Raw genomic sequence first — 19,415 nt, forward strand, 5'->3', positions numbered from 1 at the left:
TTTTTTCCCTACATTTCAGGTGTTCCTCAAGGTATTTTCTGTGACATTGTTGCTTATGGCAATAACTAAGAACTAAGTGTGATATTAACTGTTTCTAGAAGTTTGCTAGGAACAACACTGCCCATAAAAGTTAAGATTTATTTCCATGTTTTCCAAGGAATGAAATGAGTAAAAACAACTACACCATTGCAGCCTTCATTTATTAAGGATTAAATATATGCCGAATAATGTCATGACTCAGTGTCTCTCCCCCACCCCACCTCTGTATGCCCCCTACCAGCAATTGGAAGAGAGGGCCCTCCCTGCACATTGCCTGGACAAAACAGTAGAGCTGGTCCTGGCAATATGAGTAAGGGGGACCCAGATCTGAGGGCCCGAGAATAGGAGAACTAGCCACACTGCTTGCTTTGACTGTCTTGGGTGAGTTATAGCGACAATGAGGGAAAGCTAGCAAGCTGACCAACCCACTTACCACCCAGGCCCAGAATCAGGGCTATGAGTTGGCCCACCCCAGCATTCACTGAATCTATCAACTGTTAGAGCATGTGAAAGGAACAAACCTATAAAACTAAAACATCAGGATCTCCATGATTCAGTAGGATATCTAAGGATATCTAAGAGAAGCCCCAGTGACAGCCTATTACTGGTGGTGTAGCAGAAACCAGAGGCCTCAGATCAGACCAAGGACTCATAACAATGAACACTTACAAGATATATGGACTAACAGGTAAACTGTGTGACTCACCAGGCCATACTATAGCTTCCATGACTAGATTCTTCTTTTTTGTTGTTTTTAATTTTATTTTTGTCTTGGTTCTTTGTTTTGTATGGTTATGTTTTTTTTAAATTTGGCTTTATTTTGGGGGGAGTTCAAGAGCAGAGGGCAGATGCAATGGGACAGGAGAAAAGTGGGTTCAGAAAGCATAATTTGAAATCCACAAATAATCAATAAAAGTAAAAAAAAATACCACTGAGTTTGTTTCGTGTTGGCCAACAATCCCTAAATATAGGGCCTACCCTAAAGTGTGGTTAATATACCTAATAAGACTCTATTGGAGAAAGCAATTTTTCTTTTCTAAGTATCAATTGCAGACACAACAGGACTAACACACATATGAACTCACAAGAAATGTAGCAGTATGCACAGACCTTCACAGGTCTAGAAGACACTTCTAGACCTTCCTTCGAGTTATCCATCATGTCTGGCTCTTACAATCTTTCTGCCTCCTCTTTTGCAGAGATACCTGAAGAGGGGTTTGATGAAAACATCCCATTTAAGACTGTGTTCCTAAGTCTCTCGCTCTATATACACTATCGAGTTGTAAGTCTCTTTATTTTCTTTATATTTCAAAAAGGATCTTCTCTGATGATAGCTGAGCAAAGCAAAAAGTCATCAGAAACCATTTTGCTGCTATGTTCCCTTAGCAGAATAGTAGTAGTTAGGTTTCCCTCCAGATCCCTGGGGTTATCTAATCTCAGGTTCTTGGCTATCTGAGCAGTATCAAGTCTTTGTTCCATCTCAGGGAGAAGACCTTACATCAAATCAGAGAGTGTTAATCCCACACTTGTGCCATTATTACACCAGGATATCTTGTAGAAAGGTCATTGTAGTAAGTTGTAGAGCTTGTAGTTGGGGTTGATGATTACCTTTCTCTTCTTGGAACACGCAATATACCTTCCAGTACCAGGAACACTAGTCAGTAGGAATAAAGCCTCTAGTTAGGCACCAGCTTGACTTCTCCATGTTCAATGAGATATGTAAGTGTTGTCTTCAGTAATAAGGTCTTAATACACCAATTCGCAGAGAGCAACCAATAGGCTTGGCAATAGCCTAAGATGGTTGGGGGTTTCCATGGAGACCCTATGGTCAATGACTCAACTAGATATAACCCATTCCTGGAACTGGAGGTTTCAGGTAGTGGCATAAAGTATCCAGTACAGGCATTGTCTCCCCCATTATTTGGTGGCTCCATTTAGATTACTTTCATAAAGGTATGTTTTCTTTTTTAACAATGAAATGAAATAAGACAAAAACCAGTACACTGGAATTGGACAAAACAAACAAAAGGAAAAAAGTTCCAGAGAAAGCATCAGAATCAGAGACCCACTCATTCACACACTCAGGAATCCCATAAAAACACTAACATGGAAGCCATAATGTATATGCAAAGGACAGCTTCTTTTCTTAACATCAGTTATACAACCACATAATTTAGCAAAGGCAAGACAGAATTTTAAAAGTAAAACCTTCTCTCAGTTAAAGGCCTCACAACCAAAATAAGTCTAACAAAGAATGTTAATCTCATAAATGTCATTCAGGTCCACAAAGCCTAAGGCAAACTAATCAAAATAAGAATTACAGAAATGTTCCCTACACAGACTGATTTTATAACAAGAAATCAATTTCAAAATGAAAATAATAGACAATCAATAAAGACGTTCTTTAGGCACTTTAAAAAAAAAAACACTCCAAGTAACAACATGTGATTATAAAATACACATACATTTCTTTAGCCCCAGAACAGGCAAGAAGAGCATCAAGAAAAATGGACAGGATAAAACACAGAGGGGTGGGGTGAACGTGATCTATGGATGGGAGAAAGATTGAAGACACACAGCTACTGACCAGCAGGTGACAAAGACCAGTTACGCTGACCAAAGTCTTCATAGGCATAGAGAAAGGATTAATTCTCAGTCTCCAAGTCACTGAGTTTCATTTTGATGAAACACATGGGATGAAAAACCATCAAGAATGTAAATTAGTCAAGCACTGAAAATAAACTACCATATGACCTAATCATACACTTTTAGGGAACAACCAAAGTCCTCTATATCAGCATTCTACAGAGACATCTGCACATCAGTTACTGCTGTACTATTCACAACCACCAAGAAATGGAACCAGCCTAACAACAACAAACAAACGGAAAAAGAAAACTGTGGTAAGTATACCGCACTGAATGAAGTAAAATCTTTCCATTACATGAAATAAATCAGATCCAAAAAGACAAATATGTTTTCAATGTGCAATTTAAATTTTTGATTCAATATGCGCCTCTGCACACAGGCATGCATGCATGCATGCATATGTATGCACAAGCAATGAAACTAGAAAGGAAATCATGAGAAAAGAGGAAGAGTTCTTAAGTGAGTTAGAAAATAAAATAAAGGAATAGATGAATAGATGCCTTGAATAAACCAATTATTCATATTCTAACAGGAAAAAAAAGTATTAAAAAATACATTCAGAGTTGATCATGGTGGCACACACCTTTAATCCAAGCTAGTTAACCTATCCATTGCAACTTTATCTGATTTCAACTACAGGGTCTGACCTTGACAAGTTGTTAGCATTTGAATAAAGTCTCTTTCCTTCCCTGGCATTCATTCTTCAGATAATTCAGTAATGAAAACAACTATCCTCAAATTAAATGAAGTGATAATAATTATAAGAGACCTCTCTTTCAGTAAAGGCTTGTGAATTTATCTAGCAGAGGCCTAGAAAAGGAGCCTTTAAAAAGCCAGCTTCCAGCAGCATGTGGCAGCATGTGCCTTTAAGTCCAGAACTTAAGGATTAGTGGCACAAACCTACAGTTACAGCACTTGAGAGGCTGAGACAAGAACTGGTGCCTATACTTTGAACTTCTTAAAGTATAACACTAATAAAATTTAAAAGGAGATTTTAAAAGAAAGACATGACTTATGAAAAATTAATTGGCAAAACTCTTCTGCAGTATCAGAGAAACATTTGAACTAAGGTTATTAATGCTAGTTGAACTATAAAATAATGCTTCCAAATGTTATTTACTGTGCCTTGTTTCCCCCAATATTATACAAATCTACTAGAGAATACTTGTTTACAAAATCATAAAACACTTTCCATAAATAGTTAAAATCTATTTATTATTGCAGGCTATATCAAGTATGTTAAACATCTGTATAACATCAATGTAACTTAAATTTCAAGAGGAAGTATTACTGCAAATCGTTATTGTTTCTTCATTCACAATGACAAAAAACATTCCTCAAGGTATATTATATTTTAGAGATGAAGATATTTGAATAAAATAAATATTCCTAACACATTTGCTAAATTTTTGAGCTGTAAATATTTCCCTTTCTGCAATCATAATCCACAAACTCCAACAGACCATTCTGTCACTAACACCCATCAATGTCAAAAAAAAATTTTGCATGGCATGACACCTTCCTAATAGTAAATAATCAACCAACCAACGGCACATGTAATGCAATTTATGTTGTTGACTAAAAGGAAAGCTTTACGAATTCTAGACTTTAAATACTATACAAGTCAAGGGAAATGTTTGTTTTGCAAACTGAATTCTCTCCAGACTGACACAGACCATCACAGTCAGTCACTGCTCAACCACCACAGAGTGAACAACACATCCCATCCATCACTCTGTTGAGATAATACTATTTCCATTTATGAAGGACCTTCCTAAAATGATAAGAATTAAGACACTTGGCAAGGAGAAATTATGTGTATAAGCAAATCCTCGGAAAGCCAAGGGCAAATCTGTCACTAACCAAGAACCTACTTGTTTCATAGCAGTCTCTCCAATTTTATCTGAATGCTTGCGGATGCTCTCCAGAAAGTCTTTGAGATCAGACATAGAAACATCCTTTATCTCTTCCCGAAGCTTGGGGATATTGTCCACCATCACCTTACAGAATCGATAGTGGCTCACTTGGGGTAGATAGGTGTGTTCCAGATGCTCCAGAGTCTTCAGTGCAGGATAATGCCTACAAAAGAAATCAAACACCTTAGCAGGTATTAATCTTCCTTAGGGGCACAAATAAATTACTCAGGAAAAATTCAAACCTCAATTAGCTTTAACTGTACATTTAGACAAATTCAAGGTAGTGTTTTAATCAAAACTTCTTAACTATTAAAAAATTAACAAATGCTTTAAAGACTAGTAATTTACAAAAATCTGTCCAAAGAATAAACATGAATAGCAATAAAATTAACTATTATAATTTTTTAATTATCTCAGTGTCAAAAGACCATGCTATAAAATGAAATACCCCAAGCTAGTCTTCCAATGAAAACAGAAAGAAGAGCTTGAAAACTATGCACACAAGTTTGTTAGCGGAGATGAGTCAGCTTCAAAGACTACTCTAGCCAGGACCTCAGACGAGCTCTGCACTTTCCCATTACACAGAGACTGGACAACAAATGAAACAGCTACCTCTCCCAGGACTGGACAACTAACCCAAATTTTTCTTTTCAGGATCCCCTCGAGATGCTATCACCCCCAGACAGAAGGAAACGTAAGAACATGACACCTACATCCCCAAGAGGTGGAATGGGTGGTTTTTGGTCATTGAATGAGTTCTGGATATTTCTCATTGTTTATTGGTTACAAGTTTATTGGTTACAAGTTGAAGTTGGTAATGGTCAGAAAAAAAAAGTTGAATAAAGGAGTTTATAATCAGGTTCTTATAGGTTATAAACAGGTTCTTATAATCAGGGTATATAGATATGATAGTACTGAATCTATTCTGAAAAGAAAGAGGGAGACATAGAAATGGATAAAAAGGAAGATTTTAAACTAAAGAAGCAAGAATTAGTTTTAAATTGTCTCTTCAAACCTTTGTAAGTGCCTGCATGCACATGCTGCACATGTATGCACTTAAGCACATACACATAAAATTAAATAAATAAAGTTTAAAAAACTGAATGCAGGCTGTGGATGGCTGAGTCAGTAAGTAATGCTGCACTGGCATAAGGACTTGAGTTTGGATCCCCACACCATATAAAAAACAGGTATGGTGAATATGCCTATACCCCAGTTCTGTGCGATACAGGCAGGTGGATCCCTGAAGTTCACTGGCAGACCTATCTAAAATACAAAGGTGGAGAGTGATCAAGTAAAGAAACCCAACATCAACTTCTGCCCACCACATGCACTTATATAAACTCGCATACACAATTACACACCCACACTGACAAGTACATATACCACATATATTGTATAATATAATATATACAATTATAAGATAATACTAATAAAAACATTTTAAAAAGCTGGGTCTTAAGGTTCTTGCAAAGGACCCAAGTTTGTATCCCAGCACCTATATCAAGCAGCTCACAACTGCCTATAATTCCAGTTCCAGGGTAAATGACACCCTCTTTTAAACTCTGGGGATACCTGTATTCAAATGCATAATAAATATATACACATACATATATAATCAAAAAATTATTTCTAAAAAAATCTTTAAAGGTATAAAAATAACTAATGTGACTGGGTATGGTAGCACATATCCTTAATCAGGAGACAGAGACAGGAGGATCACGGTGTGTTTGAAGTTAGCCAAAGTTATATAAAAAAAAAATGAAAAGCCAATTGCTCCAATTCATTTACATATGTGCTTACACCCCCTTATATTCCCTTGAGGATAATAGTTCTCAACCTTCCTAATGCTGAAACCCTTTAATACAGTTTCTCACATTATGGTGATTCCCTACCAAAATTTATTCATGACTCTAATTTTGCTGCTGTCTTAAGTTATAAATGTCTGTGATTTCCAATGGTCTTCGGCAGTCCCTGTAAAACAGTTGGTTGATACCTTCCCACCCCCTAGGGAGGGGACACTAGCCACAAGTTGGGAACCACTACTCTAGGAGGTTTCCTAATAGAGATAAAGTGGTTAAATACTACTGTGAAGGGGCTGTTTCAAGATTTATTTTTAACTTCTAGTTAGAGGTTCCTGAAATTAAATAATAATTACCTATAATTTTTTTTCTCTCACTCATAACAATAAAATATGAAAAATAAGCTTTCACCACAGAAAAACAGTAGTTCCTTTCCTAATAGAAAAACATTATTAACAAAGATATGTGCTAGAAACTCTTTAGAAACATAAAACCCAATAATATAATCAATTTTTATAACTCCAAAAAAAATACCAGTCCTTCAGCCACGAAATTCCACTTTATAAACAAGTAGATAGATCTTGGATAATACCCAAAACAACTGTTTTCGGTCCAAGAAAAGAGAACCAACAAGGTGGGCTCTCTACCTGAAGGTAATTTCTCCATCATGGACAGTCAGAATACCCTCACAGAACCTGAAGATGTGCTGACTTAAGGCATCATATAGTAGGTCAAAAAGGCTGTAGGGGAGGAAAAGAAGGAGGGAGAAAGGAGAAATCTGCACAGGCTTTCATGGAATCTTTGCTTAGCATTAGACCAGAGTATGTGAGGTGAGGAAAAGGCGAGAGAAGGGATGGAGGAAAGTGGGGGGGGGGGGGGGGTAAACTAACTGTGAGGTATAAGATAAACACTTTAGGGAGGTCAGAAATGGCAGAGAAATCCCCTAAACCCAAACAGCTGAATGGCAAGGTACATAGGCACAATTGTGCCAACCAGACCAGATTAAATATTCTGTAAAGTTGACTGCACTTGGCCTAGCAGAGACTTGATTTTTGTTGTTAGTGTAAGAGAATGTTTCACTATGCATCCCGAGCTGACCTACAACTCACTATAAAGACAAGACTGGCCTCAAACTCAGAGATTACCTACCTCAGCTTCCTAAGTGCTGGGATTTAAGGCATGAGCTTATCATGGCTGGCCATAGCAGAGTTTTAAAATGGGGTCTGCAAAAAGAGGAATATGGTATGTACTCACTCATAAGTGGATTCTAGCCATAATTAAAGGACATTGAGCCTATATTTCGTGGTCCTAGAGAAGCTAAATAAGAAGGTGAACCAAAAGAAAATCATATAGTTATCCTCCTAGATACTGGAAGTAGACAAGATTGCCAGGCAAAAGTTGGGAGCACGGGGGTGTGGGGGGGTGGTTGTAAGGGGAGATGGGTAGAGAGAAGGGAGAAGGGGAGGATTCAGGAGAGCTTGAGGGAATGGGATGGGTGGGATGGAGGAAGGGTGGATACGGGAGCAGGGAAGTAAATATCTTAATTAAGGGAGCCATTTTAGGGTTTGCAAGAGACTTGACTCTAGAGGGGTTCCCAGGTCCAAGGAGAGGTCCCCAGCTTGTTCCTTGGGCAGCAGAAGACACGGTACCTAAACTGGCCTTGTCCCATAGCCACACTGATGAATATCTTGCATATTACCATAGAATCTTCATCTGGCGATAGATGGAGATAAAGACAGAGACCCACATTGGAGCACTGGACTGAGCTCCCAAGGTCCAAATGAGAAACAAAAGGAGGGAGAACATGAGCAAGGAAGTCAGGACCACGAGGGGTGCGTCCACCCACTGAGACACTGGGACGGATCTAATGGAGCTCACCTAGGCCAGCTGGACTGGGAGTGATGGAGCATATGATCAAACTGGACTGTAACACAACCGGCAGGCTTGTTGGGGTTTCTGTCTCGCCCAGTACCCTACAGCCGGCAAGCCCAAAGAAAATCACACACAGGCCTCCTTAAGGTTATAAACTGATTGGCCCATTAGGTCAGGCTACTTATTAGCTCTTATAACTTATGTTACCCCATTATTCTTATCTACGTTAGCACATGGCCCATTACCTTTTCCAGTGGGGCAGCTTACATCTTTCCTCTCCGGCGGCCTGAGCTGAACTGGAGGAATGGCTTCCTCCTTCCTGGAATACTCCTGTTTTCATCGCCCTGCCTCTACTTCCTGTCTGGTTGACCCGCCTATTATTTCCTGCCTGGCCAATCAGCGTTTTATTAAAATACGATTGACAGAATACAGACAATTCTCCCACACCACTGGACACTCTGAATGTGGCTGTCAATGAGGGCTGACTGGCACTGGGTTTTGATTCTACTGCATGGACTGACTTTGTGGGAGTCTGGTTTGTTTGGATGCTCACCTTTATATACCTGGATGGAGGGGGGAGGACCTTGGACTTCCCACGGGGCAGGGAACCCTGACTGCTCTTAGGACTTGAGAGGGAAGGGAAGGTGGGGAGGGGGAGGGAAAAGGGAGGTGGGGAGGAGGTGGAAATTTTTAATAAATAAATTAATTAAAAAGTAAAAAATAAAAATAAAACGGGATCTGCAAACTACTACTTCCCAAAATAAAACCCAAAACTCCAAAAAAAAGCCAAGTTCTCCCAAACTCCAGATACTGATCAACATAATAATGTCAATTACCCACTCAAAAAAGTATTTTTGACCTATAAACAGAAAAATAAAATTAGTTCAAAAGTAGATTCAAAAGTGGCAGAATAGCAAATGCATGCAAATAGCAATTAGATCCATGTATATGTGCTTAAAGGGAAACACAAAAGTGTGAGAAGAAGGAAACATCAAAAACCAATGGAGGGCTATGGCCTCTGCACTTCGGGGTGCTTTTCTAGCCTTCACAAAGCCTCCTGAATTCCATCCCCAGCAACATAATTCAAACAGCATTCAAGAGGAAAAGGCTGAGGTTCTGAGGAAGTTCGAGGTCATCCTCAGTCACATATAAGTTCAAGGCCAGCTTGGAAATCATAGTGAGACTCTATCTTAAAAAAAAAATGCTTTGGTTTTTTAATTTAATATCTTATTGTGTATATATAGCTATGGTAGAAGTGAGTACCATAGTGCATGCATGAAGGTCAAGGGGACAACATTGAGGCATCAGTTCTCTACTTCCACCTTTACATGAATTCTAGGTATGGAACTCAGGTCATCAGATACGCAACAAGCATTCTACACTGAGTCATCTCTTCACGCCACCCAAAAAAATGGTTTTTTATTCGGGAGATAAACAAGATAACATTTTCCACTGGAATGCTTATAACTAGAAGACAATCAATAATACACACTGGGGCTAGAGAGCTGGTTCAGAATTTAAGAGTACTTGCTGCTCTTTCAGAGGAACCAGGTTCAACTCCCAACAACCATATATTAGCGCAAAACCATCTTTAACTCCAGTCCCAGTGGATCCAAAGCCTTCTTCTGACCTTCATAAGCACTATACACAAACACACATGTAGGAAAAATACTCATATGCATAAAATAATAAAATGAATAAATTTAATAAATCTGAAAGTTTTAAATAATAATAAGCACTAACACTTGATGATGTTAGGTAGATTAAAACAATGCAGCCGCTTTGAGAAGTAGTCAAGTAGTTTCACAAAACAGTAGAACACAGAACTATAGCAAGACCTAGCAATTCCATTCAGAGGTATATTCCTAAGAGAACTTAGGGAGTTTAAGCTCATGTAAAAACTTAAAAGTAGCTATATAGCTTTATTCATCATAACATAAAAGTGAAAATAACCCAAATGTTTGTCTAATAATGAAAAAAACAAAATGCAGTCCATCCACACAGTGGAAAAGCACCCCCATAAAAAAAAAGAATGAAGTATTGATTCACACGAAAGCATGTAGAATGTAGAAGACCACATACTGTGTGCCCCCTTTATATGAGATAGTCTTAATATGCAAACATACAGATTAAAGCAAAGTGGTGGCTCCTCAGTCTAAGGGAAGGAAGAATGGGATCAAGGTTTATTTTTGAGGTGACTGACATGTTCTACAGTCAGGAAGTGAAGATAGTGACAGCCTTGGAAATATTCTAAAACAACACTAAGTTGTACTCATAAAATGGTGGATGCTATTGAATATGAAAAACAATTATTTAATATTTAAATTATTTAATTCTATTTTATTTCACATATTTATTTAAATAAAATTAAGTTTAAATTTAAAATAAATTTTAAAATAAATTTATTTTTTAATAAAGAATTTACAGCTATCACACTAACCCAAAAAAGAGATGACAATGAATCCAGGTCTATATAAAGAAATAAGAGTGCCAGAATCACTTAAAATAGATAGCTAAAGGAAGATTTTTTAAAATTTTACTTTTAAAATATTTTAATGTAAAAGTTTACAGCAAAAATGCAAGTGTATTATAGGCACTAAGCCATATTCTGAAATAAGAGCAATGACAACAATAACACCAAGGAAGTGAAGTTAAGCAGAGGTACAGGTTTAAATTTTGAATTGATAAGTAATAATTACATATAAACATGGGATACAGTGAGATAATTTCATGTATATAACAGATAATGATTAAATCTATAAAGCATTTCCATTTAAATATGTATTACTATTACAAGAACTTTGCATTATGTGTTATTTGCCATAATTTTTCAAGATTCACTATAAGTTAAAAAGGATTATTATAAGCTTAGAAGCAATCATTTTAAAGAAATAAAGAGGTATGGATGATAAGGCATTAGTGAATCTACAATAGAATCCAAATATCTAGTTAACTGATTGAGACGAAAGCAGATGCAGAGAGGAAGAACAAGGAACAGTGAAGACAAATGGAAAATAAGTTAGACTGAAAGTCATATACAGATAAGATTATCAGCCATAAAAGATCTAAGGATCTCAACTAAAAAACAGATTGTCCCTTTAAAAAAAAAAAATAGCGAGAGTGTATGGTAACATACACTGACTATCTCTTACCTCCAAAACAGAAAAAAAAAGAACAATAATAAGCCTATACCCCTCAAACCTGATGAGGTTATAGAAGTCAATAAAAGACTAAGACAGCTCAAGATGCAGGTAGGGAGTTGACAGAGCATTGTTGCTCTCACAAAGGACCTACAGTCAGCCTCCAGCAACCCCATCAGACAACCCACAAATGCCTGAACTCCAGCTCCAGAGAATCCAATGCCTTTTTCCTGGTCTCTGTACATAGCAAACACACATAAACGCACTTACATACACATAAATAAATAAGAAAACAAATCTCTTTTGACTGTCCAACTTAAAAAAAAAATCTTACCTTTTGGTTTTCATCTGGTCCCTCAGTTTGCTGTACATCTCTAGGACTTGAAAGAGAAAACAGATCACACAGGCATCATTTAAGCAAAATAACTAACTTAGCTAAAGGAAATACATCAAGAATCCTACTCCACTCCCAGTTTCTCACCTGGAAGGCACAGCATTAACTTATCAACAGTTGCAGAAATATTCCTCTGTTGTAGTCTACACTGCTTCAGCTCTTCCATTGCTATTACCAGCTTGGCAAAAGGGGGAAAATAGAATTATGTTAAGAACTATAAAAAATAAGTTTTCAGCTACATTTTCCTACCCTGCATTCAATGCATTCAAGAATGTCAGTTTCCTAGTAAGACCTAAAATGCAAGCTAAGGAACTGTCTTCTTCTATCAGTGAAACATTCCTACATGGCTTCCTCCTTTCTCCCCACCCTGCTCACATGTCTAAAACAGGCTATGTAAAATGAGCCTTAAAGAAAGGCCGTCCAGGAAAAAAAAAAAAAAAAAAACATTTGCCCATTGTCTCCAAACCCTATACAAACTCCATGATTTACATTTCTTTTACAGTGATAGGCAGTCCTTCTAATCTTCAACTTGGTTCTGATTTTAACAAGCAAGTTCCATATTTAGAAGATATGGCTTTTGAACACAATTCAGTTTACTGAAGATTAATTTATTCTCTTCTTGTAATCATCTTACAATGTAACAAACTATTTCATCAGAATATGAACTATGTGAAATGAAAAAAAATCTACCTATCTATTTACAGAATTCATCTTACACACACACACACAAATTATATCCTTAGATATAAAGAGAAGAAAGGTGGATGACTCAAAAAAGGAATGTAATTCAGGTCAGAAAAGGCTGACTTTGTGCTCAGATTTGTTTTGATTATTAACATAAATTTCAGATCATCTATTTTTTTCCCATCAATAAAATAGTGGAAATAACAGACTTGGATTTGGAACAAATAAATAAATGGAAGTAAATAAAAGTACAAATTGGAAAAGTTTAAGTAAGTTTGTCAATTAATAGAATAAATGATTCTTTTTTAAAAGAAATATTTGTTGAGCACTCACTTTGCAACAGCTGCTGTTTAGAGAGACAGAAGAGATGCAATGATAAATAAAATAAGTAAAATTCCCTAACGATATGGAACTAATTCTAATGAAGGGAGACAAACAAAAACAACTACATACGTAAAAAATGTATATCAAAAGTAGGATAGTACAGTGGAGAAAAACAGAATGAGAGAAAGCAAAAAGAATGCAGGGAATGAGGATGAGACTGTAATTTCCAATAAGGTCCTCGGGAAAAATCTAGGTGGGATACACATGCCTATAACCACAGGACTCTGGAGACTGAGGCAGAAGGATCATTATAAGTTCAAGGCTAGTCTACATTACAGAGTGAGTTCGAGACTAGCCTGGGCAACATAGTAATAATACCCTGTTTCAAAAAAGATACAGATTTTTGGAATATTATCAAACATGAAATAAATAAAATAATTATAACAAAAAAAGGGAGAGAGAGAAAGAGTGAGACAGAATGAAAGAAGGAAGGGAGGGAGGGAGGGAGGAAGGAAGGGAGAGAAAGGGAGAGGGAGAGAGAGAGAGAGAGAGAGAGAGAGAGAGAGAGAGAGAAATATAAACCAGGTATGGTGGCTTGTGCCAGTAATTTCAACATTGGGAAAGTGGAGGTAGAAGGATCAGTTCAAAGAAAGTTTAAATTACATAAAATCCTTACTAGAAAAAAAAAAAGAACTATAAGAGAAGGGGATAGAGGCAGGTGAAAATGGAAGAGGAACATTCCAGGAGGTATGGCAGACTACTCAAGGATTTTTTTAAGGATTTTTGTAAGGATTTTACACAGGCAAGACAGGTTGCATTTTATTTCACTGAACCCTGTGGTGTCTGTATTTATTCAGGTAAACATTATAAGAAGCAACAATTCCAATACACTGCTTATATTATTCTAAGCCACAAAGTGAAGACCAGTCATTCAAAGAGAACAGCATAAAACAGAAAAAAGTATTGTTAAAAGGAAACTGGCCTTACTTCCTTGCCCTCATGTTGCAGTTTTCTATTAGTATCCGTCACTTGGTTCTGTGGAGAGAAGATAGTTTAAACTCATAAAAACAAACACTAGGACACAGTTGGATAAAGATCAAAATTTAATATGAAAATACTGGAGTATCTCTAGATACTTTCTATATTCCAGCACATGGGGTTACAGCTGCTCTCTCTGCAACTTAGACTCTTTATCAACCTTTCTTCTAGGCATTCCCATGACCTTTGCAAAGAAAAAGAAAAGCTGACCAAGAGACATGTTTGATTTAGATAGAACACAAAGTAAGATGCAATAGTGTCCCAAGATCATACTGTAACTTTGGAGAGAAAAGGAAAAAATAAAAACGAAGAAAGAAATAAAATAGAAAGTAATCCAAAGAGCTTTACCATCGGTACAATGTCTAGAAAACAAATGTTAACACAGACATGTCTTAATTCACAATGTATTCCTGAAAAGGCTAGGTATAATTTCAACTTTGTAACAAGTCAAATTTTTACTAGTTATTACCTTAATTCTACAAAAAATTAATTAATATTTTGGGGTCATTAATTCATAACAGTTTCTAATACATCCATATCCCCATTAATCTCACCATCAGACTGTCAAAAATATGTGACTAAGCCTTAAATAAGCTATGATTTACAATTTATAATTTAAACAAGCACAAACCTTTTCAATTTTCTACTTTTGATGTTTCCACTAATATAAAAAATAAATTTTTAGAATAGTAATTTATCATCTCAGACATTATCAAAACATAGGTAATATTAACTTCTAAACTTCTTAAATGAGAGACTATCTAGCTTCTGCTGGTGAGTGCTATTCCTTATACTTTTATTGCATTCATCAACCCAGTATTTCTTACAATGTCCCTTAGAGCATCAAGAAATGTTAGCTGGTGTTATTAACATATAGGCACACATGCACTGCATATATATACACACAGAGGAGAAAAACACTATAAATGGTCAGGAAATAATATGGAATGTTTACAAACTTATTTGATTCAACATCATCTCCAAAAACTAACTTTTCAGAAAACACATTTTTTAAATTCTTATCTTAAATTATACACTATACCTGGATAATGTAGTCCACAGCAAATTAGAGCATACACCCCTTACTTTCAAAGACAAAATAAAGTCTTACCTCTTCCAGAAATAGATTTTAAAAATCTGAGAAAAAGAGGCAATAAATACTCATACTACCTATTTATTATTTTGCTTAAGAGCACCATATGTGAAAAATACCATTAACCAATAGACTGTTAGTTCAGTGAGAGGCAAGATGGAATGTAGGTGACAAATGCAAATCTAAGGCATTCACTGAAGCATCACCTCAATAGGGCCAGCAATCTCTTTCCATTACAGTAAAACAACAAATATTTTCAGTTTGTCAGGCCATAGAGTCTCTGCAGTAACTAATCAACACTGACAGGAATGCAGCCATAAATAAAATGTTATGTGCTGGGGTGGCTAGGTCCCAATAAAACTTTATTTACAACAATAAGAGGCAAAATGGATTTGGTCTACAAGTCAGAGCTGCTGTTCCCAGCTGCTCTGATCTAAAATAAGAGCAGATCAAATGATGAGAATGACATCAGATATCATGTGTCATGAAGGCCACTGACAAACTGCAGCATGATTAAGTGTAAATAAGCTTTAGGAGCCAAATGTGTATCACATAAAAAAAAAACAAATGAAGATATTTCATCTCACAGATAATGGAAAGTTCAATTGGAGACACTACACACTATACCTGGACCCTGTACACTACACCCTACACCTAAACAATGGCTGCCTCAAATATCTTTAAGAGCTAGCAAAAGAAGGGCTGCTCCTAATAAATGCCTGTAACCAGAAAATAGGATTCAGCTCAAAGTAATAGAAGGCTTTCAAACAATGTGAATAAAAATGGCATGGTTATAAGCAATGACAGCATTATCACCTTTAAAGTACTTATTCAATAATAAATTGGATAATTTTATTCTATTCTAGAGATCTCCCAAAATTAAAATTTCCAGTATAACTACATTCACCACTATTGCTCATACTAAAATAATCTTGTTCACTTCATCATTTCTCACTCTTTCTAACCTCAAACTAACATTTTTACATTAAGCCTCAGAAATAAAGACACATATACAAAGACACCAGAGACACACATAGAGACACAGACATATACACAGAAAGAAATATACACCAGAGGTACCCAGAGACTCATATACAAACACATGAATGCAAACACTGAAACAACTTTCAAGAAACAATGTTTATCTTTACTTGATATACTATACTTTTATTTTCTATTCAAGTCTATTGTACTTAATTTGAAGTGTTACTAAAAATGTTGATCGATGTCCACTAAACTGATTGCATTCAAACCATCATCAAAAACATATCCATAGGAATCTAACCTATGTTACTGGTAATAAAGATAATAGGTATTTTAATTCTAGCTAATAACTGTTCTATACACTACAATAAAAAGAGGCTATATAAACTGTGTAGAAAGACACTTCTAATTCAAAAACAAAGATATGGAAGTGCATTTACATACACACATGTATATATACTCATATATAGATGCTATATACACAAAATAATGGGCATCGTGGAAAGTGTAATGTCATTGTATTAATTTAGTGTTATAAGTGGTTAATACTTTAACTTTTCCACTTCTAAATTCTTTTCTAGACTTAAGAATCTCAACATTCTTCACCTAGATCAAACAGGTCCCCTAAAGCAGAGTTTACCAATTGTACAGCTAGACATAATTCCCAAACTTCAGAGTAACTGGTTAGAGTCTGAAGCAACCAAACATATCAAACTTGAAAAATGAAGTCATATATTCCTTCAGAGGCATTCTGACTAATCTGAAAGAATTTGCAACTTGAATCAATTTAAAGTAGAGGATAAAATAGAACAAAAGTGAGTATCAATCATCAATTAAGGTCAGCAATTGGTGAGATTCTAGACAATATTCTATACTATCTGGCCTAAAACAGACTCTATATCTTTTATATCCTTTGGCCCACTGTGTAACAGGATCCAAAAACTCTATGAGAAAAGTTTGCAATACACAAGAATGAAGAAACATGAAAAAAGAAAAATCAAGATTGTGATAGAAGCTGTGAGGGCTGAGTGAGGACAAACAGCACATTAGCAACAAATCAAAATATCTAAAATATGAAAAATAACTAATTATATGCATACAAGACAGAATTATTCAATGATGTTGGCAATACCATGTTTCTTAAGACAGATGAATTTTATCATAGAAACCTTAGGATAAAATGTGTTTGAGACTTCAAAATGTTGGAAACTTTCATATAAGTGATGACATTTTATATAACATATTGCATTCTAAGTATGTTATATAATATCCCACAGCTGGAAACAGTATAGCTCCTATATTCAAACATGTCAATATTTCTGTAGTTAAACACAAAAATGTACATTAAGTTGCAAAATTTAATGGTTTCATGTCCAATTTTAAGTCATATTTTTCAGGCAAATGGTTTTTTTTAACTACTGCAGTTTTAGACTATATTTTGTATCTTATAACTTACTTAGCCATTTGAAAATTTTTTTCAGCAATATATTCTTTGAGATGTATTTTATACTCAGAGCAAAGTTAACCCCATGCAGAAAACAAAATCCTATTATGGACTCTAATTAGGATTCCAAAAAGAAAAACAAAAGCATAAAGACTAGAGAGAAGAAAATAAAACTATTATTACTGATATAACAGATAAGTTTCCACAGAAAATATCATAAATCTAAACTGTCTAACATAAGAGAAATTTAGAAGAAAAGTTTTTGGATCAACAAGCAAAGTCACCTGTCTAAGAGAAGGGACTTCTGTGACCAGCTTCCTTCCTGAACATGAATCTTCACCCTGTAGGCAGCACTCCACAGCCACCACAGGTCTTTCAAGTAAGTAGAGCTGTGCTTTAACTCCTGGGAGGTGGCTTTCATCCAGCAAAGAAGCTGGTGGCTTCAAGAGCAATCTCTTGACAAAATCAGTCACTGATTGCTGGTTCCAATTCACTTGTAGGTATCCAAATTAAACTAACTTAAAAGAATATCCCTTAGAGCCAAAAAGCCATAATCTTATTTATGTGGGTTTAAGTATAAATTCCTTTCCTTATTTCATAAAAATCTTTACTACACCCCAGGTAACAGTGAGACATACCCTTAATCCCAGCACTTGGGAAGTGGAGGAAGAAGGATCATAAGTTTGAGACCAGTTTGAGATACATAGGTTTGAGATATCTACCTCAATAATAATAATCATCATCATCATCATCATCATCATCATCATCATCATCATCATCTTAGGAAAAATCAAAAAATGAAAGTAAAGAGATGCAGAGCCAGATGAATGGAACCTAAAATGTTTTGATTTGGTTTGGTTGTTTTGGTTTGGTTTGGTTTGGTTTGGTTTGGTTTGGTTTGGTTTGGTTTGGTTGTTTTGTTTGTTTGATTGGCTGGTTGGTTGGTTGGTTGCCTGGCTGGTTTTTTGAGACAGGATTTCTCTGTGTATCTCTGGGTATCCTGGAACTAGCTCTGTAGACCAGGCTGGCCTCTAACTCACAGAACTCCACCTGCCTCTGCTTCCCTGAGTGCTGGGATTAAAACATGCACCACCACTGCCTGGCACCTAAAGTTTTATACTAAGAATGCTGAACTATGTTCTCTTAAATCTAACCAAAGAAAGCTATGCAGGGTTTTAAACCAAAAAAATGAAGTAGTCATATCCAATTGTCCATGTACTTTATCTAATGTGATCACTTCATACCAAACTTTGTGGTTTTGATCAGGCTGTCCATGTATCTCACCTCAATTCTACATTTGAAAAGAGGGAGCTAGCAAGGCTGTGGTAGTACACACCTTTAATCTAGCATTCAGTAGGCAAGGGCAGGCAGATCTCTGTGAGTTTGAGGTCAACCTGGTGTAAAGAACTAGTTCCAGGACAGGCTCCAAAGCTAAACAGAGAAACCCTGTCTTGAAAAACCAAAAAAAAAAGGGGGGGAGGGGAGGGGAGGGGAGGGGAGGGGAGGGGAGGGGAGGGGAGGGGAGGGGAGGGGAGGGGAGGGAAGGGAAGGGAAGGGAAGGGGAACGTGTCATACAGTATGGCCCCTACTCTTTCAAGCAGAACTAATCAGAACCCCAGAAGAGGACAGAGAAGCAAAAGTCCAGCAGCGTCTCCTTACTTTGAGTTTCTGGGCTTCCCCTCGTACTTTCAGGAGTTCAGTAATAGAGTCCACAAAGCCTTGGTAGTGAAAGTTGCACATTTTCTCAATTTCTCGGTCATGATTGCGGATGCGAGTTTCTAGCTTCTCCATGAATCGTCCATGTTCCTCACCATCATAAACAGACCTTTAAGGAGAAAATAGCATGAGGATTACAGCACTTCAGAGTGTAACATGAGGGCCGGTTTGTTGGGGTTTCTGTCCCGCCCAGTACCCCACAGCCGGTAAGCCCAAAAGAAAATCACACAGAGATCTCCATAAGTTATAAAACTGATTGGCCCATTAGCTCAGGCTACTTATTAGCTCTTATAACTTATGTTAGCCCATTATTTTTATCT

The 19,415-nt window shown here is 36.5% G+C and overlaps 1 protein-coding gene across 7 annotated transcripts in view; it reads right to left on the bottom strand.

Annotated features, from left to right (window-relative positions):
* Positions 1-19,415, bottom strand: part of Exoc6b (exocyst complex component 6B) — a 459,484-nt gene that overhangs the window by 372,803 nt on the left and 67,266 nt on the right. For 6 of the 7 annotated variants that reach the window (XM_048416402.3, XM_085690545.2, XM_048416401.3 and 3 more), the window contains exons 2-6: positions 19,039-19,204; positions 13,808-13,855; positions 11,900-11,990; positions 11,753-11,798; positions 4,563-4,767 (exon numbers count right to left, since the gene is read on the bottom strand). In XM_048416402.3, coding sequence (XP_048272359.3) covers positions 4,563-4,767; positions 11,753-11,798; positions 11,900-11,990; positions 13,808-13,855; positions 19,039-19,204 — 556 coding nt within the window. The remainder of the gene's footprint in view (positions 1-4,562; positions 4,768-11,752; positions 11,799-11,899; positions 11,991-13,807; positions 13,856-19,038; positions 19,205-19,415) is intronic. The other variant, XM_085690547.2, reaches the window with a different exon arrangement.

The sequence above is a fragment of the Myodes glareolus genome, chromosome 6 (genome assembly GCF_982192425.1).
Source record: "Myodes glareolus chromosome 6, mMyoGla1.1, whole genome shotgun sequence".
NCBI classification, from domain to species: domain Eukaryota; kingdom Metazoa; phylum Chordata; class Mammalia; order Rodentia; family Cricetidae; genus Myodes; species Myodes glareolus.